General features: G+C 35.5%; 1 protein-coding gene across 1 annotated transcript; it reads left to right on the forward strand.

Moving 5' to 3' along the window:
* The first annotated feature begins 90 nt into the window (after window positions 1–90).
* Window positions 91–21,004, forward strand: LOC100367430 (uncharacterized). The gene is made up of 5 exons (XM_085497675.1): window positions 91–213; window positions 12,981–13,133; window positions 13,852–13,980; window positions 14,394–14,531; window positions 20,534–21,004. The coding sequence occupies exons 1-5, from the start codon at window positions 211–213 to the stop codon at window positions 20,621–20,623; spliced, it is 513 nt and encodes a 170-aa protein (XP_085353801.1). The 5' UTR covers window positions 91–210; the 3' UTR covers window positions 20,624–21,004.
* The last annotated feature ends 187 nt before the right edge of the window (window positions 21,005–21,191 follow it).

The raw sequence follows: 21,191 nt of genomic DNA on the forward strand, positions 1-21,191 counted from the left end.
TTTCTATAAAGAGTTAAAGCCTTTGGCTTTACATGATTGCGGGAAATGAATCTGAGATGAAACTGACCTCGTACCGATTATGTGTATATTTATAGATAGACCAATGATTGAGCTCGTTTTATAAGACATTTTACCCATCATCCTCTACGGTGGCGGTTGGTTCGTTTCTAGCAAAACATTACATTGACAGGACGTCCAGGAAGTATCGTCATGGTAAGTGTACCTCTGAAAAATATCTCATTGTTATGATCCCCTGAACAAACGTGGCTGTTAGTTTCTAGAATTTGGGTTTATTCACATGTGTAAATAATAGCATATGTTTTTCAATTTTCCATTCCCTGAATATCGATGAAAATCTCATGTTTTCGTCGCTGCTGGATTGAGCATTCCACTCACGCAGTGTTGAACACTGCCGACCAAGTCGTCAGGTGGCTAGGTTTATGCGCCGTAATCTGACAAACCCTTCGCGCGAACACCATTTTTTCTTGTCAATAGAAGATGACATTTTTAATAAGTATTACTACAATTCAATATTCTTAATATCTAAATAATTCGCTGCGTTATTGAAAGTTTACAACATTTTTGCGAACGGAGCTAAGACATGCTTGAACTTGCAGAGATTGGCGAGGACAAGCGTTAACAAATTTATTGAGTGTCCTTGTCGGTAGATTTCATTTACCAAGTCCGCGTTCTTTGAAAAAAATGCTCACAAAAATATTGGTAATTTTTATTTTTTAACTACAATTGCTTAAAATTTAATGGGAGTCTTTTGGTTGACTGTGGCACTGCGTTCAGGCGATTGCCAAGTTTTGTCAGCGTGCCAGGTTGCTTTCCTTGAGCCAAAGAAGTTCATTCATTCATTCATTTTATGTAGTACGTGTTGAGACATACTTATAGATACATGTAGTGTATTGTAATATCAAAGCTGATCTTCTGATAACTATTTGGTCATTTATAATCGGGGGGGGGGGGGGGGGGGTCTGCCGTATGGAGATATTTGCTGTGACAGTGTCATTCTGTTGATGCATTTTATAGGGCCTATTAATTTATGATTACAGCAACTGAGCTTGCCATCTAATTCAGTTTTACTTGGGATTTACTCAACACACTTAAGCTAACAGAAACTTTACAACTATTCTTTTTCTCTGATATGCTAAGCGATTTGTAGTTGGACCAATAATAAATTATATAGAATTTTAATATTTGATTGCTTGACTATGAACTGAAGCAGTTATTAAAATCTGTAACTAAGAGTGATGTGGTGTTTCTGTTGAAATTGGTTCAAATTTAAAGTGGTGTTCACACTCACTTCATGCCAAATTCGTGTATAAAATAATGTAAACTTACAAAATCGGGAACCATCATCATCCAGCTTCATATCATAATTTTTTTTTATACATTCTTGTCTTTTCCAACAACTCTTAATAAATACTTGTAGCCACTTATTGCGTCTGGCATGAGTTTTGAAAACTGAGTATTGGAGCATAATTGGCCAAGTATCGCCACATTCCTTGTCCATTTGTTGATCTAGTGCATTGATAATATAGTATACTTCATACTGAATGGGAAAAGTGCATTTTCCTTGATGAGTGTACCATATTTGCTGTATTAGAAGTGCATCTCCAATAGAAGCATTGTAAATGACCAATTTCATTAACTGGTTACTTAATTATTCAAATATTATATATTTTTTGTCCATAGACTTAGCACTTGCGGTACTAATAGAACAAATACAGTAACAATATCCAATAATGAACTAGTTCAAGACTGGCATTTGTGTTTTTGATATAACAGGGTCAAATCACTAGCCATTATCTTGTAGTCATCTACTCTAGTGGTTATTTATTATTGATACATATAGGTGTGATGACTGACATGTCTAGGCAGACAGTCTCAATCTTAAACGGGTGTTAAAACCTGGTTATAAGTCTAGTTTTTAACTGTCCTTAAGGGCCAGCGGATGTCCACCACAGATGAGCAGACTTGCTGGCTACAACACTATTAGTAGTACTCTAGCTTGTCAGTAATCCTAACCTTACCTATAAATTTGTCTTACACTCTGTCAATAACCTTATTGCTAAATATAAGATATCCAACATCCTTGTTTAAAATCCTAGAAATATTATATGGCTAAGCAGCTTTGTGGGCTAATTTATAACTCAAATTTAGATTTTTTAATATTTTTAATTTTTTAATATAACCTTTCATAAATGACTGGTTTTCTAAAAAAAAAAAAAAAAAAACGAATGTTTTTTCTTGATCTTCACCTACTAGTCATATTAGTCCATAGTCAGTTCAGAGTCTAAAAAGCAGATGTAGATGTAAATAGTAGATTGTATTTTGCTTTTAGTAATGCCTTGATGGACAATTGTATTAGTATCCACAAATTTATACGGTTGACTGCTGTTAAAATGGTGCTTTGTCACCTTTGAACTAGTTTGCGAGTCATTTTGGACAATGAAAAACGAAAACTTGATTGAATGATTGAAATGATTCTTTCTTGAGAATCAGGAAGTCATTTCCATCTGTATACTTGTGGACACCTATAGAGCTATTAGGAATCGGTTTCTGTCATTGGATTCATCTGCAGTGTGTTAGCTAATGACTTTGTAAATATCACTGTAACACTATTTACTTTGGGAGACTTAATGCTTGTTTTCATGTAATTTTCCCATCATGGTACCCGATCCATCATCAAAAAATACTGTTAATACCTGTATCTATGCAGAGACATTCTATTTCGGTAAGCATATGCCAACACAAATTTATTCTGGTACACATGTGCCCGTCTGTCTCTTTGAAGAGCGGTGGTTGTCGTGCTGCGCATGTGCAACATATGTGTTGATAAACAATTTCCCACAATCCAATGTGCTCTTCTAATGGAAATCGCAAGTATGAGGTTTGACCTGGGCACGACTTGCACTAATCACCATCGGTGACTCCTTTGATACCTTCTAATCACCTAAAAAATACCTAATTAAAACTTGGTAACGTCTCAGTTTGTACTCGTTGATCTGCGCAACAGTCAAGGTCTCCTTCTTTGTTTATATGAGATCCGTATATCTCGCGCATACATGGCGCAACGACTACCGCTCTTTAGCTTCCTGAAATTTATACTGAATAAATTTCATTGGCATTGTAGTATCAATATTTTTTTTGTGTCATAATTGTCAGTAAATACAAGCAATAGCATAATTGGGCAATGAATCCTTTTAGTGCAGTGTTCTCCCCAGAAAAATGTATCAGAGTGGTGGCTAATTTGCATATGATTTACATATCATTAGCATGGATGAAATTGTGTCTTTATTTTTTAACAAATTTATGTACAAGATTAAATGAATCTGCTGCTGTGTGATTTCTATGTAATGTTGATTCTTCGGACTTTCATGGAAGCCCAGTGATCTGTACCTTTTGAGAACGCCGCGATTTCCCACTAATAATGACATGGCCGCCTTGTGCATCTCAGAGTGTGCGTGTTTTTCGATAGCATATTTCGTAATATTTATACATGGCATAGAATTCCATACCAAAGAACTATTTCTGGATGTTTTTAAGTTGAATTTTCCACATATGTGACACAGCATTCCTAAAAGATAAGAAATAGGAGCGAATCAATACTTGTATTTAAAAAATATCGTCACGATCAACACGAAAATAAACAAATTGCCGCCATTTTGAAAAGTCGCTAAACTAAAAAATTGCCACGATAAAATTTACCCAACTATTTCAAAACACAATACTAGTATTAGTTATTTTGATAAATCGTAGCCAACAATTTTTTAACTTCCAGAAAGAAAGTCGTTTACAAAAAAATGTTTCGACGATCGGCAAAAAATGAAGCCATACAAAAGTTTACTAAACTAGGTCAAAATACGCTTCCAAGTAAAACGCTACAAATAAATACTTTTTTATCTTTGCCATCGGATGTTTCTCTCAGCCACGTATATTTTGTTGTCCATTGTGCATCAAATCCAGAGTTTATTTTTTTGCACCTTTCGTTGTAACATCATCTTGGACACGTTTAGTACCACTGTCGACAGGGGTACCGGTGACCGCGTTGCTGGTGGACTTATCGCTCGCAACCAGGGGCCCAGCAGGGCGTTCTACGCGGAACCATGACGTAATATTTCTGCTGTTTGATATCGTTGCTTCTTCCAGCCGAATATGCTACTGAGAAAATACTCGCTATTACCCCAATTAAATAGAGCGAAAGTGTTTATTGTCGAAGTACGAAGCTGTATTAGTCCATTGTCTTCGCGTAATCACTGACATGTTTCCATTCACACCTGATTTGGTTCACAGTACCGGACGCTGATGACGCTGACTAACAGATTCGCACGTGTATTTACAAGCTAAAACAAAGAGTAACAGGAAATGCCACAGAGTAGCGGGCAATCTCTCAGAGTAGTGGCATAAATAATAGAGTAGCGGCCCCGCTACGCTAAAACGCTTTGGGAAGAACACTGTAGTGTCATATTGTGAGGTATTGAACGCAATTTTCATAAACTGACAATGATATGTTATGCAATGGACAGGGACAATCGCTCAATTTATTTAGCAATACAAATTTTCTGGGTTTGTACCTGTCAAAGACTTTCCAAAATGTTGTCCTCACAAATGCCATAAAATTAAATTTAGAAAAAATTAAGCACTTCTCAGTATTGAACATAAAACTTGATTGTTTGAATTGCAGAAAAACATTAAAATTACTTTTAAAAAAAAAAGTAATTACAACACTTTAAATATATTTTTAGTAAAAAAACTAGAGTAAATTGCACCTTTTGACCTCAAAACCATACAAAACATACACAGATCCAAAAGTATAATTAAAGTAATGCAGGGCTTTGTAAACAAAGTATCATGCACATAAATTTGTTTGTTATGGTGTCCATGCAGATTTATTTGCGATACAGTAACAGATTCTATACACCATACAACAATCAGCTACAGTACAAAATGAATACGACTGATTTGCTATGGTAGCTTGCAATTAGTGAAATTGTTTAATGAAAGGATGTTATTTTCCTTAATGAGGCCACATGAATCACTAATGTCAATTGTTGGAGCACCATCATTCCTCATCAGTAGTTTGGTTACCCAGCAACAAGTGATGTCAATAATAGCTATTGATCTGTAAAATGTAGGTGGTTCTTTTCTGTTAAGAGGCAACATTAGATTACATTGTGTGGACTTCAATTCTTAAAATCCACCATTTGTTGGTATGAACTAACGCGTAGTAGGCCTGTACAAAGCGGAAAATCTAGTAGTACATGTTACAATAACTAAAAGAATCTCTATCATTAGAAGTGCATATTAAGAGGTTTGTGCAAACCAATTTAATTTTGTGATAGACTGTAGCAGTGCAAATTTCTCTGGGGTTCTTGCAACAATTTTTGCGAAATTGTCTTTGTGAACTGCATTAAATCGTCTAAATTCCTAACCACGAAAATTGGGGTGTACAGTTCTAACTAAAAAAAACGTGCATTGATTTTTATGGTCTCTTTAATTGCATGGATTCACTTTACACCTTCATATACATTGCGTTTTTGAGAGTTTACAGGTGATGCTGATTAATTAACAAACCAGTGTCTTAGTGAGCTTCTGCTAAACCAGTGTCTTGCTGACCTTCTGCTAAACCAGTGTCTTACTGACCTTCTGCTAAACCAGTGTCTCGCTGAGCTTCTGTTAAACCAGTGTCTCGCTGAGCTTCTGCTAAACCAGTGTCTCACTGAGCTTCTGCTAAACCAGTGTCTTACTGACCTTCTGCTAAACCAGTGTCTCGCTGAGCTTCTGCTAAACCAGTGTCTCGCTGAGCTTCTGCTAAACCAGTGTCTCGCTGAGCTTCTGCTAAACCAGTGTCTCGCTGAGCTTCTGCTAAACCAGTGTCTCGCTGAGCTTCTGCTAAACCAGTGTCTTACTGACCTTCTGCTAAACCAGTGTCTTACTGACCTTCTGCTAAACCAGTGTCTCGCTGAGCTTCTGTTAAACCAGTGTCTCGCTGAGCTTCTGTTAAACCAGTGTCTCGCTGAGCTTCTGCTAAACCAGTGTCTTACTGACCTTCTGCTAAACCAGTGTCTTACTGAGCTTCTGCTAAACCAGTGTCTTACTGACCTTCTGCTAAACCAGTGTCTTACTGACCTTCTGCTAAACCAGTGTCTTACTGACCTTCTGCTAAACCAGTGTCTTACTGACCTTCTGCTAAACCAGTGTCTTACTGACCTTCTGCTAAACCAGTGTCTTACTGAGCTTCTGCTAAACCAGTGTCTTACTGACCTTCTGCTAAACCAGTGTCTCGCTGAGCTTCTGCTAAACCAGTGTCTCGCTGAGCTTCTGCTAAACCAGTGTCTCGCTGAGCTTCTGCTAAACCAGTGTCTCGCTGAGCTTCTGCTAAACCAGTGTCTCGCTGAGCTTCTGCTAAACCAGTGTCTTACTGACCTTCTGCTAAACCAGTGTCTTACTGACCTTCTGCTAAACCAGTGTCTCGCTGAGCTTCTGTTAAACCAGTGTCTCGCTGAGCTTCTGTTAAACCAGTGTCTCGCTGAGCTTCTGCTAAACCAGTGTCTTACTGACCTTCTGCTAAACCAGTGTCTTACTGAGCTTCTGCTAAACCAGTGTCTTACTGACCTTCTGCTAAACCAGTGTCTTACTGACCTTCTGCTAAACCAGTGTCTTACTGACCTTCTGCTAAACCAGTGTCTTACTGACCTTCTGCTAAACCAGTGTCTTACTGACCTTCTGCTAAACCAGTGTCTTACTGACCTTCTGCTAAACCAGTGTCTTACTGAGCTTCTGCTAAACCAGTGTCTCGCTGAGCTTCTGCTAAACCAGTGTCTCGCTGAGCTTCTGCTAAACCAGTGTCTTACTGACCTTCTGCTAAACCAGTGTCTCGCTGAGCTTCTGTTAAACCAGTGTCTCGCTGAGCTTCTGCTAAACCAGTGTCTTACTGACCTTCTGCTAAACCAGTGTCTTACTGAGCTTCTGCTAAACCAGTGTCTTACTGACCTTCTGCTAAACCAGTGTCTTACTGAACTTCTGCTAAACCAGTGTCTTACTGACCTTCTGCTAAACCAGTGTCTTACTGACCTTCTGCTAAACCAGTGTCTTACTGACCTTCTGCTAAACCAGTGTCTTACTGACCTTCTGCTAAACCAGTGTCTTACTGACCTTCTGCTAAACCAGTGTCTTACTGAGCTTCTGCTAAACCAGTGTCTTACTGACCTTCTGCTAAACCAGTGTCTTACTGACCTTCTGCTAAACCAGTGTCTTACTGACCTTCTGCTAAACCAGTGTCTCGCTGAGCTTCTGCTAAACCAGTGTCTTACTGACCTTCTGCTAAACCAGTGTCTTACTGACCTTCTGCTAAACCAGTGTCTCGCTGAGCTTCTGCTAAACCAGTGTCTTACTGACCTTCTGCTAAACCAGTGTCTCGCTGAGCTTCTGCTAAACCAGTGTCTTACTGACCTTCTGCTAAACCAGTGTCTTACTGACCTTCTGCTAAACCAGTGTCTCGCTGAGCTTCTGCTAAACCAGTGTCTCGCTGAGCTTCTGCTAAACCAGTGTCTCGCTGAGCTTCTGCTAAACCAGTGTCTTACTGACCTTCTGCTAAACCAGTGTCTCGCTGAGCTTCTGCTAAACCAGTGTCTTACTGACCTTCTGCTAAACCAGTGTCTTACTGACCTTCTGCTAAACCAGTGTCTTACTGACCTTCTGCTAAACCAGTGTCTCGCTGAGCTTCTGCTAAACCAGTGTCTCGCTGAGCTTCTGCTAAACCAGTGTCTCGCTGTGGCTTGACTAAACCTGTGTCTCACTGAGCTTCCGCTAAACCAGTGTTACTCTGGCTTGACTAAACTAAACCAAACCAGTGTCATATAAAAAGACAAAAAAAATATTTTACTTTCACCGCCAATAACTAAGATGAATTTTGAATCATGCATTGTACTGTCAAGATATCATTTCAAAATGTCATAAACCACACAAGGGTAAATTACACATCAGAAAAACACATTGCTTAATGTGAAGTACATGATACAGCAACATTTCAGTTCCCTAACATGAAAGTGTTTGAAAAGTGGATGAAAATAAATTGCCCAGAAAATCAATACGATTAGGTAGCATGGCTAAAAGCTGTTTTATATACAGTGGAAGCTCAGTCTCAATAGTCATACACTTCTTTGACTTTCTGTTCATTCATGGCAGTAAATAGCTTGTTGCATTACACATGTACAATGCATGTCTGGTCTTGTAGATAGTTTGTAATAGCCACCTGTACTTTGTATGTTGATATGTCAAGCTGATGATGTGACAGATTCAATGAAATTTATTGTATATACATGTATGCTCTATTTTCCTGAAAGCCATTACTATGAATATGCATTGTATCCTACTAGGCTCTTCCAAATCCCTGCATAATGGTTTAATATTTCATTGTAAGTATTATCAGGTATTTTTCCTGCTTAGAAATGTGCTATGAAGTTCCTTCATACATGTAATATCAAAATTATTTCCTTTGTCATTTACTATTATTGTGTTTAATTTAAATCTGTTACCTATTATAATTACCTCATAAGAGTTTGAGAGGTTGACTTTTTCGAAAGTCACCGAGAGAACCCTATTTTGTGATTTTCCAAAGACTTGCAAAAATGAAGTTGTTTGTATTTTATGTGCAATAACCATAGTTTTTGTAGCAATCTAAAATGTTCATTTACCCATGTTGTGGTTTCATTTATAAATACACACTGCCTACCTTGTGGTTTCATTCATGCACAATATATCAAGTTCATTTACTGTAGTATTTGATGAATATAAGGAAAAAGAAATTGGTTTAAATCCATCACTTAATTGCACATGTAGATGCTTCGTACAATACTAGTACATTACTAGATAACTATTAATAGAGCAAGATTCTGCTCGCTTGTCGACAAAGATTTATTATTTAATCAAAGTTGAATATTTTTCACTGATGGTCAATAGTTAAGTGCTTCCCCCATCTGTCTGCTCATATCCCTCTGGCGATTGCATTCACCAAAGTAATATCCACAATTATTTTCTTGTATTATCATTTAGGGTAGAGTGGCCAAGAGTGCAATTTTAATTTTTTTTAGTCCCCGTTTCAGACACAGCCTGAAAAGGGAGTACTGTTTCTTATTCGACCTCTGTTTCCAATGTCCATTTCCTGTCTGGAACATTTTCTCATAAATTATGCAGCAGATACCAATGATCAATAATCTACTGGATATGCACTTTTTTTTTTTTTTTTTTTTTTTTTTTTTCAGATCTGAAAATCCTAAGTAGATCTTTTTCCAGATTTTCATCATAATTTACCTCACCCAACAACACTGACAGAACAATTGTGCATGCTCAGAATAAATTGATTCTGTTAGATTCAGATTCATGAATTTATTGTTTTCAGATTCACAAGTTTTACCTAATGTATTCAATGAATCTTATATAAATTGATAACAAAAACACAATTTGAACTATACATAGAAAATACAGAGCTGTGTCATTAACAAACTCAAAGACACTTAAAATTTATGTTACAGAAGTGTTCCCAAAGAATATGAAGATATAAATATGAATTATAATCATGAATGAATAAAAAGTGTCAGAAAACTGTCACCTTTATATTACTGTACTTGCCCAGTGTCCTCTACTCAGAAAAAATTGATTTTCTTTTTAAAAAAGAGCATTTGACAAATTGAGGGGGATATTATGACTTTTGCTGGAAAATAAAATTACAAAATTAGTAGCATCGTCATTGACGTTTACAATAAAGAAACAGAAGAGGTCACAAAAAATATGCATATTTTATTATAATATTCATTTCAAACCACTAAAAAATATTAGTCTGTTGGAACACAGTCAAAGTCAAAATCTTCATCATTATCTTCATTGTCATATTTTTACGCAAGAATGATTCTGTTGCTTAGTGGTGATATTGAAACAAACCCAGGTCCTGGTAATATATAAATACCTGAATTTAACAAAGAAGTCAAGTTTGTTATTAAAGGTACATCAAGGTTTACTCAGATTTATGAATGCAGTTTCTTGAGCAAGTATACATGTATGACACATAGTTTTGTTGCACTTGTGTAATGAGAGATTTTGAACATGGGTCAATGGAAGTACAAATACAATACAATACAATGCAAGATTAAGGGAAATCACTTTATGATGAGTTGTACCCACATAGAGTACATAGTCATTCACCTGTTTGCAGATGTACCATTTACTACTTAACAAGAGTATTTTATTATCAAATAAAGGACTGTGACATTTATGTCTTGTTTCATGTTGAAGCATCTATGTGCTGGGACAGACTGACATTTTAAATAGTGTCTGAACAGTTGAAATTGTTCAGACCTTGTTAGTGGTGTGCATTATTTATGGCATTACTGATTAGAGAGATTTACTGCAAGTCATTCTCGTGCTTTAATGACTAGGGGAAACATTTATTATGAAAGTGAAGTGAATGTATTTAAGCAAAATGTGTATTAATTCCTAGTAATGCCACATTTGAGATTGCAAGGATTTGATGGTACATCTCATCCTGTTTACCATAGAGGGTTCTCATCCTATTCACCATAGAGCGAGTGCCAGGAAAACCTACATTTTTGTATATATCCATGTTCTTGTATAATTGGAAATTTCCAATTATCTCGGTCTAGCTTTGATCTTGTTTTTCAAAGCCTGCATTATGATTTATAAAAGCCCAGCTCTTTAATTGTATTCCGAAATGTGAAGCCTGGTTAAATTCATACAAAGCTTACAGGATATTGACAAAAAATCCGGATCTATTTATTTGAAATTAATATCAGATTTATTTGTGGGGGGGGCACTGACCTCTTGGTCACAGATCATAGGTCATGTAGTATTGGATTGTTAATTCCAACTTAATTATTGCTTTTCATCAATATTGGAAATTTGTGAATTCTGATTATAGATATTTAATAGTAAAAAAAAAAAAAACTTGCATGCTGCAATAATAGATGCTGAAGGAAAATATGATGATCGAATTACATGTACCGTAAAATCTGTATTAGAAGCCGCATCCCTAATAGAAGTCGCACCCATTCTTTTTGAATAATTGAGAACCAAAAATTCATCATTTCTCATATGTGTAGATGCTCTAATAGAAGCCGCATTCCCTCTGTTGCATTGTACCATTTTAATGGAAGCCGCGGTTTCTAATACAGATTTTACAGTACATGTAGTTTGGTGCTGTGGAATAAATTAAACTGCAACCCACAACTGTACAATCAAATTTATTATCTGCAAGTATTGTAAACTTCAATAATAAAAAAAAAGACAAAAAAACAAACAAACAAACAAACAAAAAACAACTTCAATAATATGGATCACATTATTTTCGCATTGAGCATCTCAAATAGACAAATGTTGGTTGCCAAGCTTCTTGTTTTGAAAGGCTAATCTTAAGTTTTGAATTTATTTTTTATATGTCTCCAATGCTCTCAGCACTCAATGAGTTCTTTCTAAGCTTTCTTTAATATCTCAATATCTTTTTATTTATAATTTGCCAATGGCAAAAAGTTTATATCTACGTCTGCATACATCCTTGTATTATGTGAAATCTACAGTGAACTGTTCATCCCCAAACACAGAGTATTCGGTTTTCTAACAAGTACTTGATTTGACTATTTCCAAGGAGATTGTGTTCATTCACCCAATCAGTGTGTTTTAGGTGATTGGAAAATGTTGACATTGATTCAGATGAAACTTGAGAATTCCCTTTGCTCCAACTTGTAAATCACAAATAAAATAGCTTGGAGTCTTGTCAATATTGGGCCTTAAATGACCCGGAGTTTGATTTCCTCTGTGGTGTATAAACTTTGTAATACTGTAAACCATCTTAATTTCACAGAAACATTTGTCACAAGTCTCGGTAATTGTGAAATATTTTACCAACAATTTCCAAGATTAGGATATAATGAACATTTCTAGCAATGATTGTAGCGTGTTTGACAGTTAGAGCTGTCTATACTTGTAAAATTAAGAGGTGTGTTTGTATAAAGATGTATTGCCGCTAGCAATTCTTTTACATATTCTAGGAGATTAAAAATAGTATTATCATTCGGAATAATTTACACAGATTGCTCATCAACAACTGAGGGGTGTTCATAGCATACTGGAGATTTACATTTTTTTTATATTTCTTTAACGATTCTTTAATATATCATTGTAAACCCAGAAAGTGCTTTTCAATAAATAATGGATATATCTTGCTGTGGTTGTCCTAATGTGAAGATCCATTACCGGCTGTCAGAATTGACATGTCTTTTCAGTAAATCTTGTAATTCATTGGTGTCTTTTTAAAGGCAATGCCTCCAAAATTGGTTTGAACTGTCACGATTTTCTAGCCTCATAAATTTGTTTGCAAGGTTGCTGTTGAATAGCACTTGTATGGAATGAACACCACTGATCGTTTAATTCAACTTTACTCAAAGCTATGATGTGTATCCAAGTAAAGCAAGCAATCAGTTTATTTTATGCCTCACTTGTTACTGAACAATTTTATTATTCTGCTCTTTTATGATTCAACAAAGAGGAGGGCCAACTTGACTTCCATTAAGGTTAATCAATACTGTTTCGTAGACATGGATGGGTTGATACTAGACACACCAGTGTTCTCAAGCAAGAACATGTTCTGTTGCCATGTATTAATCCCCGGTATTTAAATTAATGTCACTTTTTAAAATAAAAAAAGTATCGGTGACCATTTTTTCTTCACATAACCTAGTATAGCAAATAACCATTCAATTTCCAAAGACTTTCGGGCAAACTGTATTGATCAATCTTAAACTTGTTTAACATGCTTTAATGGATTCTAAGTGGCGTATTTATGGTGACAATTAGATAATAGGCTCATTATTAGAGTGGAGAACAGTGCAATCATGGAAGAAATTGGTCTGCTGTTGATAATTGGCTCACTTCTGATCACTATCGCTTTAATGTGTCACTAGGCATCACAGTACAAAAGATCAGCTTTAGGTGGCACCAAGAAAAGAACAGGTCCCAAACCTGAACTCACAGAAGAACAGAAACAAGAAATTAGAGAAGCATTTGATCTTTTTGATGCTGATGGATCGGGAACGATAGATGTGAAGGAACTTAAGGTAAACTAGATGTGTACTTCATTTACACTATACAAGTATAAAAACATGCGACTGGGCTCCCCTAAGGAGAAAATTGTTTAAGCCACATTGGCTTATATACACTACATTGCTTTTTTTAATCAAGTTGGATTAAAAATTGGAAAATGAAATTTGCTACTGAAATATATACTTTGTAGCAAGCAATGTTTTCCTTTCATCCAATTAACATTTCTGTGTGCAATGACATGATTTTAATGATATTTTGCATTGTTTCATGATTTTCATGGAAATTACTTATTCATTGGTGGCCAAAATGTCACAATTAGCCAAAATGATTGAAATTCACCATTGGGGATCAATGATGAGCTAGCAGTAGGCCAGCTTGACTAACAGCACTGTAGAAAAATCTTCTATGCAGATCTTTTTTGTTTTTCTGATCTGATTCAAAATAGCTGACTGATGGTCATTTAGCTTCAACAAATGCCTCGTCATCGTCATATCTCAACTGATTGTTAATCAAACACTACTTTGACAATATCAATCATATCACACATGTTTTTTGGGTTTTGATTTAAAATGGTGGACTCATTTCAGTTTTCTTCACAATTGCATAACAGACTCTCGTGTTATGCCGCAGTTTGGCTTCATCTGAAATAAATCTTGTGAGGGCAACATGTTATCTTGTTTAAAATCTGCAGCACATAATCTAAATCTTATTCCAATTTCCCTTCAAATTAAGGTTGCGATGAGAGCGCTTGGGTTTGAGCCAAAGAAAGAGGAGATTAAGAAGATGATCCAAGATATTGATAAAGAAGGTTCCGGCACGATAGACTTTAATGACTTTGTGACGTTAATGACTGCAAAGATGGTGAGTATTCACTAAACATACAGTTGTGGTGCATCTGTTGATCATACAGTTCATATTTAGGTTTCAAAGTATTTCTCCCTAATTTTTTTTTCACAAAGCTGGCTGAATGACTTCACTAAGTTTCACATCTGATTAATTTTGTCATCAACCAACCCATTGATCTTTGACCCAATTTTTACAAAATTATTCCTGTTCAGTTTTTAAAGAAAGTTCAATAAAGTTAAGTTAATGAAACATTATGTCAGTTTGGTCCAAAATATACAACATTATAGTAAAATACAAACAAAATTTGCACATGCATTACTGCCTTCTTAGTGATCCTGCCATTTGTAGGATGCTTGTCAGTGCCTCCAACTACTACCTCTCATACCATGCTTCTATAGATAGCATTTTGATATTTGTTTGTGTTACAGGGTGAAAAAGATTCTAAAGAAGAGATCCTCAAAGCCTTTAGGCTATTTGATGATGATGCAACTGGTAAAATATCATTTAAAAATCTCAAACGAGTGGCCAAGGAATTAGGAGAAAATCTTACTGATGAAGAGCTACAGGTGAGGCTTCAGCTTTTACTTCCCATTCATTTCTTAATTTAAGGTAGAGATGCAGGTTTGTGGGAACTTGGGAGTGAAATTATTTTTTTTGCTTTTTATTATCCAGTCTTGGCTAATTTTGTAGAATTGTGAATAGTGGAACATACTCAAAAAACGATTTTAAAATATAGATAACAGGTGCAAACATTCTCTTTCGAATGCTTAGCAAGATTTAGCAAGGCTGTACATAAATAATAAAAAGAAACATGGTGAAAAAAAGAAATGACAGGATCTCCATATTATGCACTATATTTAACTTTTAACAAAACGATAATACATTTAAATTTGGAACTGTTACAGCCATTTTAATTATGAGCATTAGTAAACTTCCGAGTGAATTGTTATGCAAATTAGCAATTATCTTAGCTCCTTTTAGTGCACATTCCTGAACTTTAAAAAAAAAAATAGCTCCTAGACGCTTTGACCTTTTGTTTTGAAATTTTCACAAATGATTGACAATATGTTTATCTTCAAAACGCGGTCAGGGCATTGTTTTTGGTTGAACAGTGTTGCAACAATCGTACAGACAACTAGCCTGGGTGTTAATTTATGTATAAACTTGAAGTAGTGAAATTTGAGCTGCTGCCCTGCAAAATTGACAACTGCTAAACTGCATCTCTACCTTAATGTTAAAGATGGCCTCAAGATCTAAATTTATTAAATAAAACACATTCTTGATATAAAATAAAATCCAGTATTATTGATGTCTGCAACTGCATCTCTACCTTAATGTCATATAACCTATATTTTATTCAGAAATATATTTTTGCTTTTGAATTCATGGCTGCCTTCTCTTGGGCATCACCCTAGCAACCATGTGTTCCATGTCTAAGTAATCAGTGTGAGAAAATGAGCTCTATGTAGTATGATGAATTGAAGGTAATTTCATCAAAGTTCAGATAGTTGCTTGACATTTCATTGATTTCCATGGTAACTGGGAACTAAACTGACAGCTGTCCTGCATACATAGTATAGTGTTCATCTCAATTTGGCATCTAACAAGGTGTGTATATGTTGTGTACCATTTATGTGTTTGTATTGCTGGAATAGTATCAATGCTCCTCCCAGGTAGATGCCCAAACATGGTGGCTATTTTGTAACATCATCATAATATTGCTGTATGAAAAGCATGGAGAGAACATGGCCAGTAGTTTTCACTGCTGTTTTAAACTATTTTGATATTTAGAGCATATTCACTGGGTTTTAATTTTACACTCAAACAATGCTAAAATTATAACCCAGCAAATGAATAACATATTTACTATAAACCAATTTCCAGTACTAAATTTCATTTTAAGAGGACATGGTTGTTATCAAATCGGAATATTGTTTGTGTGTGTGTTTGTGCAGGGGTGAGTGGGTAGCATTCCTTCTTGCATTGCAGTTTCATAATGGAGAATGGGGTAGCTCTGGAGTAGGGCTTATATGAAAGCAACTACAGTACATGTACATCTTTTCTGTTCACTGCATTTCATCAGTCTTCATGCATCGTGAAGCATGATTTAAATAACATCTATAGCCTTCCAGCAAGTTCTCTGCATCTTTTGTGAGGTACATGTTAACTCTTCTGTGTACCCGTAATCTTCTGGTGTTAATACACATATACAGACATCTTGAACAGTACTCCTACGGGCACCAAAGTCTCATTATTAAAACGTATTTTTAACATTTCTACAGCGTGAAATTCTACAAGGAATTCTGTGTGTATGAATTGCGTCAGTAGACACTGTTGTATATGAATGACACTGGTTGAAAGTTCTTGTTTTATTCGTGATGTCACAAAATGTCACACGTTAGTGGTGGAGTCTTGTGGACATCAGAATAATATCCAAATAACCAAAAGCTTGTTGAAAAAAATAATTGCTAAATTCTTGATAAAAAAAATTCTTGTTTTCAGAAAAATGTGATTTCCATAGATCTAAATATATTTTCCCCCTTATTTAATGTTATTAAATCTTTTTGTATACCTAAAAATAATTTATTTTACCTGGAATTAATTTTCGTTGAAAAGGCTGTTCGCTCGATTTTGTTTTCACTGATATTTGATGAATGTAAAATACAGGAAAATATGTGTTTTCATTTTTTATTTTTTCAACTAATTCATTCCTTCAGCGAAAACTGTGGAAATAAAGTTAATTTACAGAACATTAAAATTGTGATACAATGTAATTCTATATCTGGTAATGTGGCATATTGCAAATTTGATGAGAATTTAATTTTATGCTATTCAGCCATGTCATTGATAATTTGAAATACCGGTACATGCATATTTGATTAATGTTATTCATATGGTAGAGGTCTAGAATATATATTGTAATTAGTTTAAACTGCATTCATCTTGTGTAATAAATATCAATAATATTAATAATATAATATTAGCTAAATGTTCATCAATGTTGCATTTTATTAATATTCTGTAGTCTAATACACTGTATTACATAGTGGATTTTCAGAAAACTCAAGGAGTACATTGCTTTCTTTCTGAAAGTCTGCTTTAAACCCAAGCAATGTTATGTTGTGGTGCCCGTGTGCTGTGTGACCATTGTGTGCGACAGTCTGACCGTTGTGTGTGACAGTCTGACTGTTGTGTGTGTGTGTGTGTGTGTTTGACGATGTGACCGTTGTGTGTGTGTGTGTGTGTGTGTGTGTGTGTGATGACGTGATGACGTGAATGTTGTGAGTTTGATGATGTGACCGTTGTTTGTGTGACAGTCGTGTTGTGAGCATTGTGTGTGTAACTGTGCGACTGTTGTGTGTGTGTGGCGGTGTGACTTGTGTGTGTGGATGTCTGTGTGGTGGTGTGTGCCCATATTGCCACATGTAGTGCAAGATCCAGTGTTCTCCCCAGAAAAATGTATCAGAGTGGCGGCTAATTTGCATATAATTTACATATCATTAGCATTTGTCTGAAGATAAAGAAAACAATAATGACAGGCTTGCATGGATGAAAATGTGTCTTTATTTTTTAACAAATTTATGTAGAAGATTAAATGAATCTGCTGCTGTGTGATTTCTATGTAATGTTGATTCTTCGGACTTTCATCGAAGCCCAGTGATCTGCAGCTTTTGAGAACGCCGTGATTTTCTTTGCTTCCCACTTTACACATGGCCTTCTTGTGCATCTCCGAGTGTGCGTGTTTATCGATAGCATATTTCGTAATAGTTATACATGGCATAGAATTCCATACCAAAGAACTATTTCTGGATGTTTTTAAGTTGAATTTTCCACATATGTGTCACAGCATTCCTAAAAGATAAGAAATAGGAGCGAATCAATACTTGTATTTAAAAAATATCGTCACGATCAACACGAAAATAAACAAATTGCCGCCATTTTGAAAAGTCGCTAAACTTAAAAATTGCCACGATAAACTTTACCCAACTATTTCAAAACACAATACTAGTATTAGTTACTTTGATAAATCGTAGCCAACAATTTTTGAACTTCCAGAAAGAAGGTCGTTTCCAAAAAAATGTTTCGACGATCGGCAAAAAATGAAGCCATACAAAAATTTACTAAACTAGGTCAAAACTCGCTTCCAAGTAAAACGCTACAAATAAATACTTTTTTTACCTTTGCCATCGGATGTTTCTCTCAGCCACGTATCATGTGCATCAAATCTAGAGTTTATTTTTTTGCACTTTTCGTTGTAACATCATCTTGGACACGTTTAGTACCACTGCCGACAGGGGTACCGGTGACCGCGTTGCTGGTGGGTTTATCGCTCGCAGCCAGGGGCCCAGCAGGGCGTTCTACGCGGAACCATGACGTAATATTTCTGCTGTTTGACATCGTTGCTTCTTCCAGCCAAATATGCTACTGAGAAAATACTCGCTATTACCCCAATTAAATAGGGCGAAAGTGTTTATTGTCGTAGTACGAAGCTGTATTAGTCCATTGTCTTTGCGTAATCACTGACATGTTTCCATTCACACCTGATTTGGTTCACAGTACCGGACGCTGATGACGCTGACTAACAGATTCGCACGTGTATTAACAAGCTAAAAGAAAGAGTAACAGGAAATGCCACAGAGTAGCGGGCAATCTCTCAGAGTAGCGGCATAAATAATGGAGTAGCGGCCCCGCTACGCTAAAACGCTTTGGGGAGAACACTGAGATAATATTAGATCTATTTACAAAAACATAATTTGCTAAGTTACCGGTATTAGAATTTGGGGTTTGAAAATTATTGCAAAAACTGAAAACAACGTAGTCTGGATGACATATGTGATATGCGAGAACTGATAAGCTTCACAAGTCATAATATTGGTTACAAATTGCTTTGAATTATGTGGTTATACAAAAATTTGAAATTAAATTATTCATGATATTGTATATTTGGAGAATATTTGACAGCTGCTTCCCCATAGTCTATTTCTCGCATCAATTATTCAGTATCTGAGCGACATGTATGTAATGTCATATACCTGTCTCCCAGTACCCGGTACAATAATTTATTACCTATTATCCAGAGATTTTGATACAGTTGTTTTTATTTTCACACAAGATGCAGATTTATCATGGCTCAAAATGTTTTTGCCTTCTATTGCATGCATAAGAGTTGAATATTCACTTACATGGTATAAATATTCTGAATTTCTCTAATTTGCCGGAGTATTTTTTTGTTTTCCCCTAAGGCTTACTAACACATGTTAAAGAGGAATGAATGGGGGGGGGGGGGTAGCAACTTGCTAAGCATTTACTTGCTCACCACAATTTAAAAGCTTGAGCTGCATTTTTCAGAATTTCTTTTTTCATATTTTTTCATGTATGCTAAACCAAAATACTCCTTGTAGTACAAAATGTGTTGTTTGATGACTTGAATATACTAATGCATATAAAACTGATTGGCTTCAAGTTTTATTATTTTTAATGTTTGATGCTCTGTATCCCAAAATATTCAACATAGAATAAGATACAATATTAAACATTTTTAGCTTCGCTGTTGATTTTGCCGCGCGGAGCTTACCGTATGAGTGATTGCCCGTCGGTGTCAGTGTCAATGTTTTACTTTTTCGACTTTTCTTGAAAACTACAAGCCTGAATGCTTTGATACTTGGTGTATAATATACCTTGGGTAGACCTCTTTTAGATGTTCATTTCATGATGATATCTTTAATTCTCTAATTTTAGTGAATATTTTTGTCATTTTTGGTGAAAAGTGATATTTTCAACTTCTTGTTAAAAGCCGCAAGTCTGACTGCTTCAGTACTATACTTATAATTACCTCACGTGGACCTCTCCCAGATTTGTTCATTTCGTGATGATATCTTCAATTGTCTAATTTTAATGAATATTTTTGAATTCTTGTTGAAAAGAGCAACATATTGTTCATTTTCTAATGATATCTTCAGTTCTTTGATTGAAATGTGCATTGCTAACAGCGGAGCTATCTCAGCTGACAGGCTGCTAATCGTATTAATTTACTGATTGGCAGTCACCCTCTGTGTCCACAGAATTGTTCATCTTTTGAATGTTTTAAAATGTGCATTGCTACTAACAGAGCTATCTCGGCCAATAGGCTGCTTGTTTGTTCGTTTTTTTCAGTCTCAGTTCAGCTGAATTTTTTGTAGTCTTGTATTTTTAACACAAAATATCTACTATATTTTATACATGTACATGCCTAATGGAACAATAAGTATCATATTTGTAACGAAGACTACACATGCAGAAACAATGTAACCCAGATAGTAACAATAGGGAACAGTTATCTGCTCAACACCTAAATACACTACTGACAGTTAACACATTATTTATTGTAATCCTAGAATTCCTGTTAAAATTCTTCCTGTTTCCACTAATCCAAATCTGTGATCAATATCCGTTGGCAATACCATACCGTGATCATTAAGAATGAAAATCAAGAGGATATTTTGTTACCCTGTGGCTGTCTTTACAACAGTGGTAAGCGATTTTAGAGACGGGCTCATATTTTATCTAAATGTTTTGTATTTTCTTGTAGGAAATGATTGATGAAGCAGACAGAGATGGAGATGGTGAAATCAATGAAGCAGAGTTCTTAAGAATTATGAAGAAAACTAGCCTTTATTAGAAACATCACGTTATTAAAATGATGACCTTTTTCATCCCTATTTGCCCAACAGTGGAATGATCCTTATATTTCAAACTTAAGGTTATACCAAATTGCTGCCTAAATATAGGGATTTTCATAAAATGCCTGTTCAGATATAAATATGGAGTTTAATATGTGTTGAACTCTTTTTATTCCCCCCATTCATATTTTTGGTTTTTTGTACATTATACTTTTCACTATTGATTTTTTTTTGTCTATATGTGATGTACACGGGTGTCATATATGTTGATAGACACTGTCGTACAGCTGAACAAAATATTTTGTTTTTGCATCCTATTTCCAGTGTACCCGGTACATCACTTTACGGCATCTGAAAATTCAAATCACCATTTTGCCCAATTATACATTACTAACACACTTGTCTATATACCTAATACTTTTAAATTCAATTTTAAAATAGTGTTATGCAGCCATGGTTTTTAAATGTTAACATCTCTGGTATTTTATAGAACAGAATTTGGCAAGAAAAAAAAAGATTATCGATGAACCCATATTGATTCCTTTGCTGCTGACTATTCCTAACTAT

This window comes from Saccoglossus kowalevskii, chromosome 4 (assembly GCF_978046115.1).
Source record: "Saccoglossus kowalevskii chromosome 4, keSacKowa6.1, whole genome shotgun sequence".
NCBI classification, from domain to species: Eukaryota; Metazoa; Hemichordata; class Enteropneusta; family Harrimaniidae; genus Saccoglossus; species Saccoglossus kowalevskii.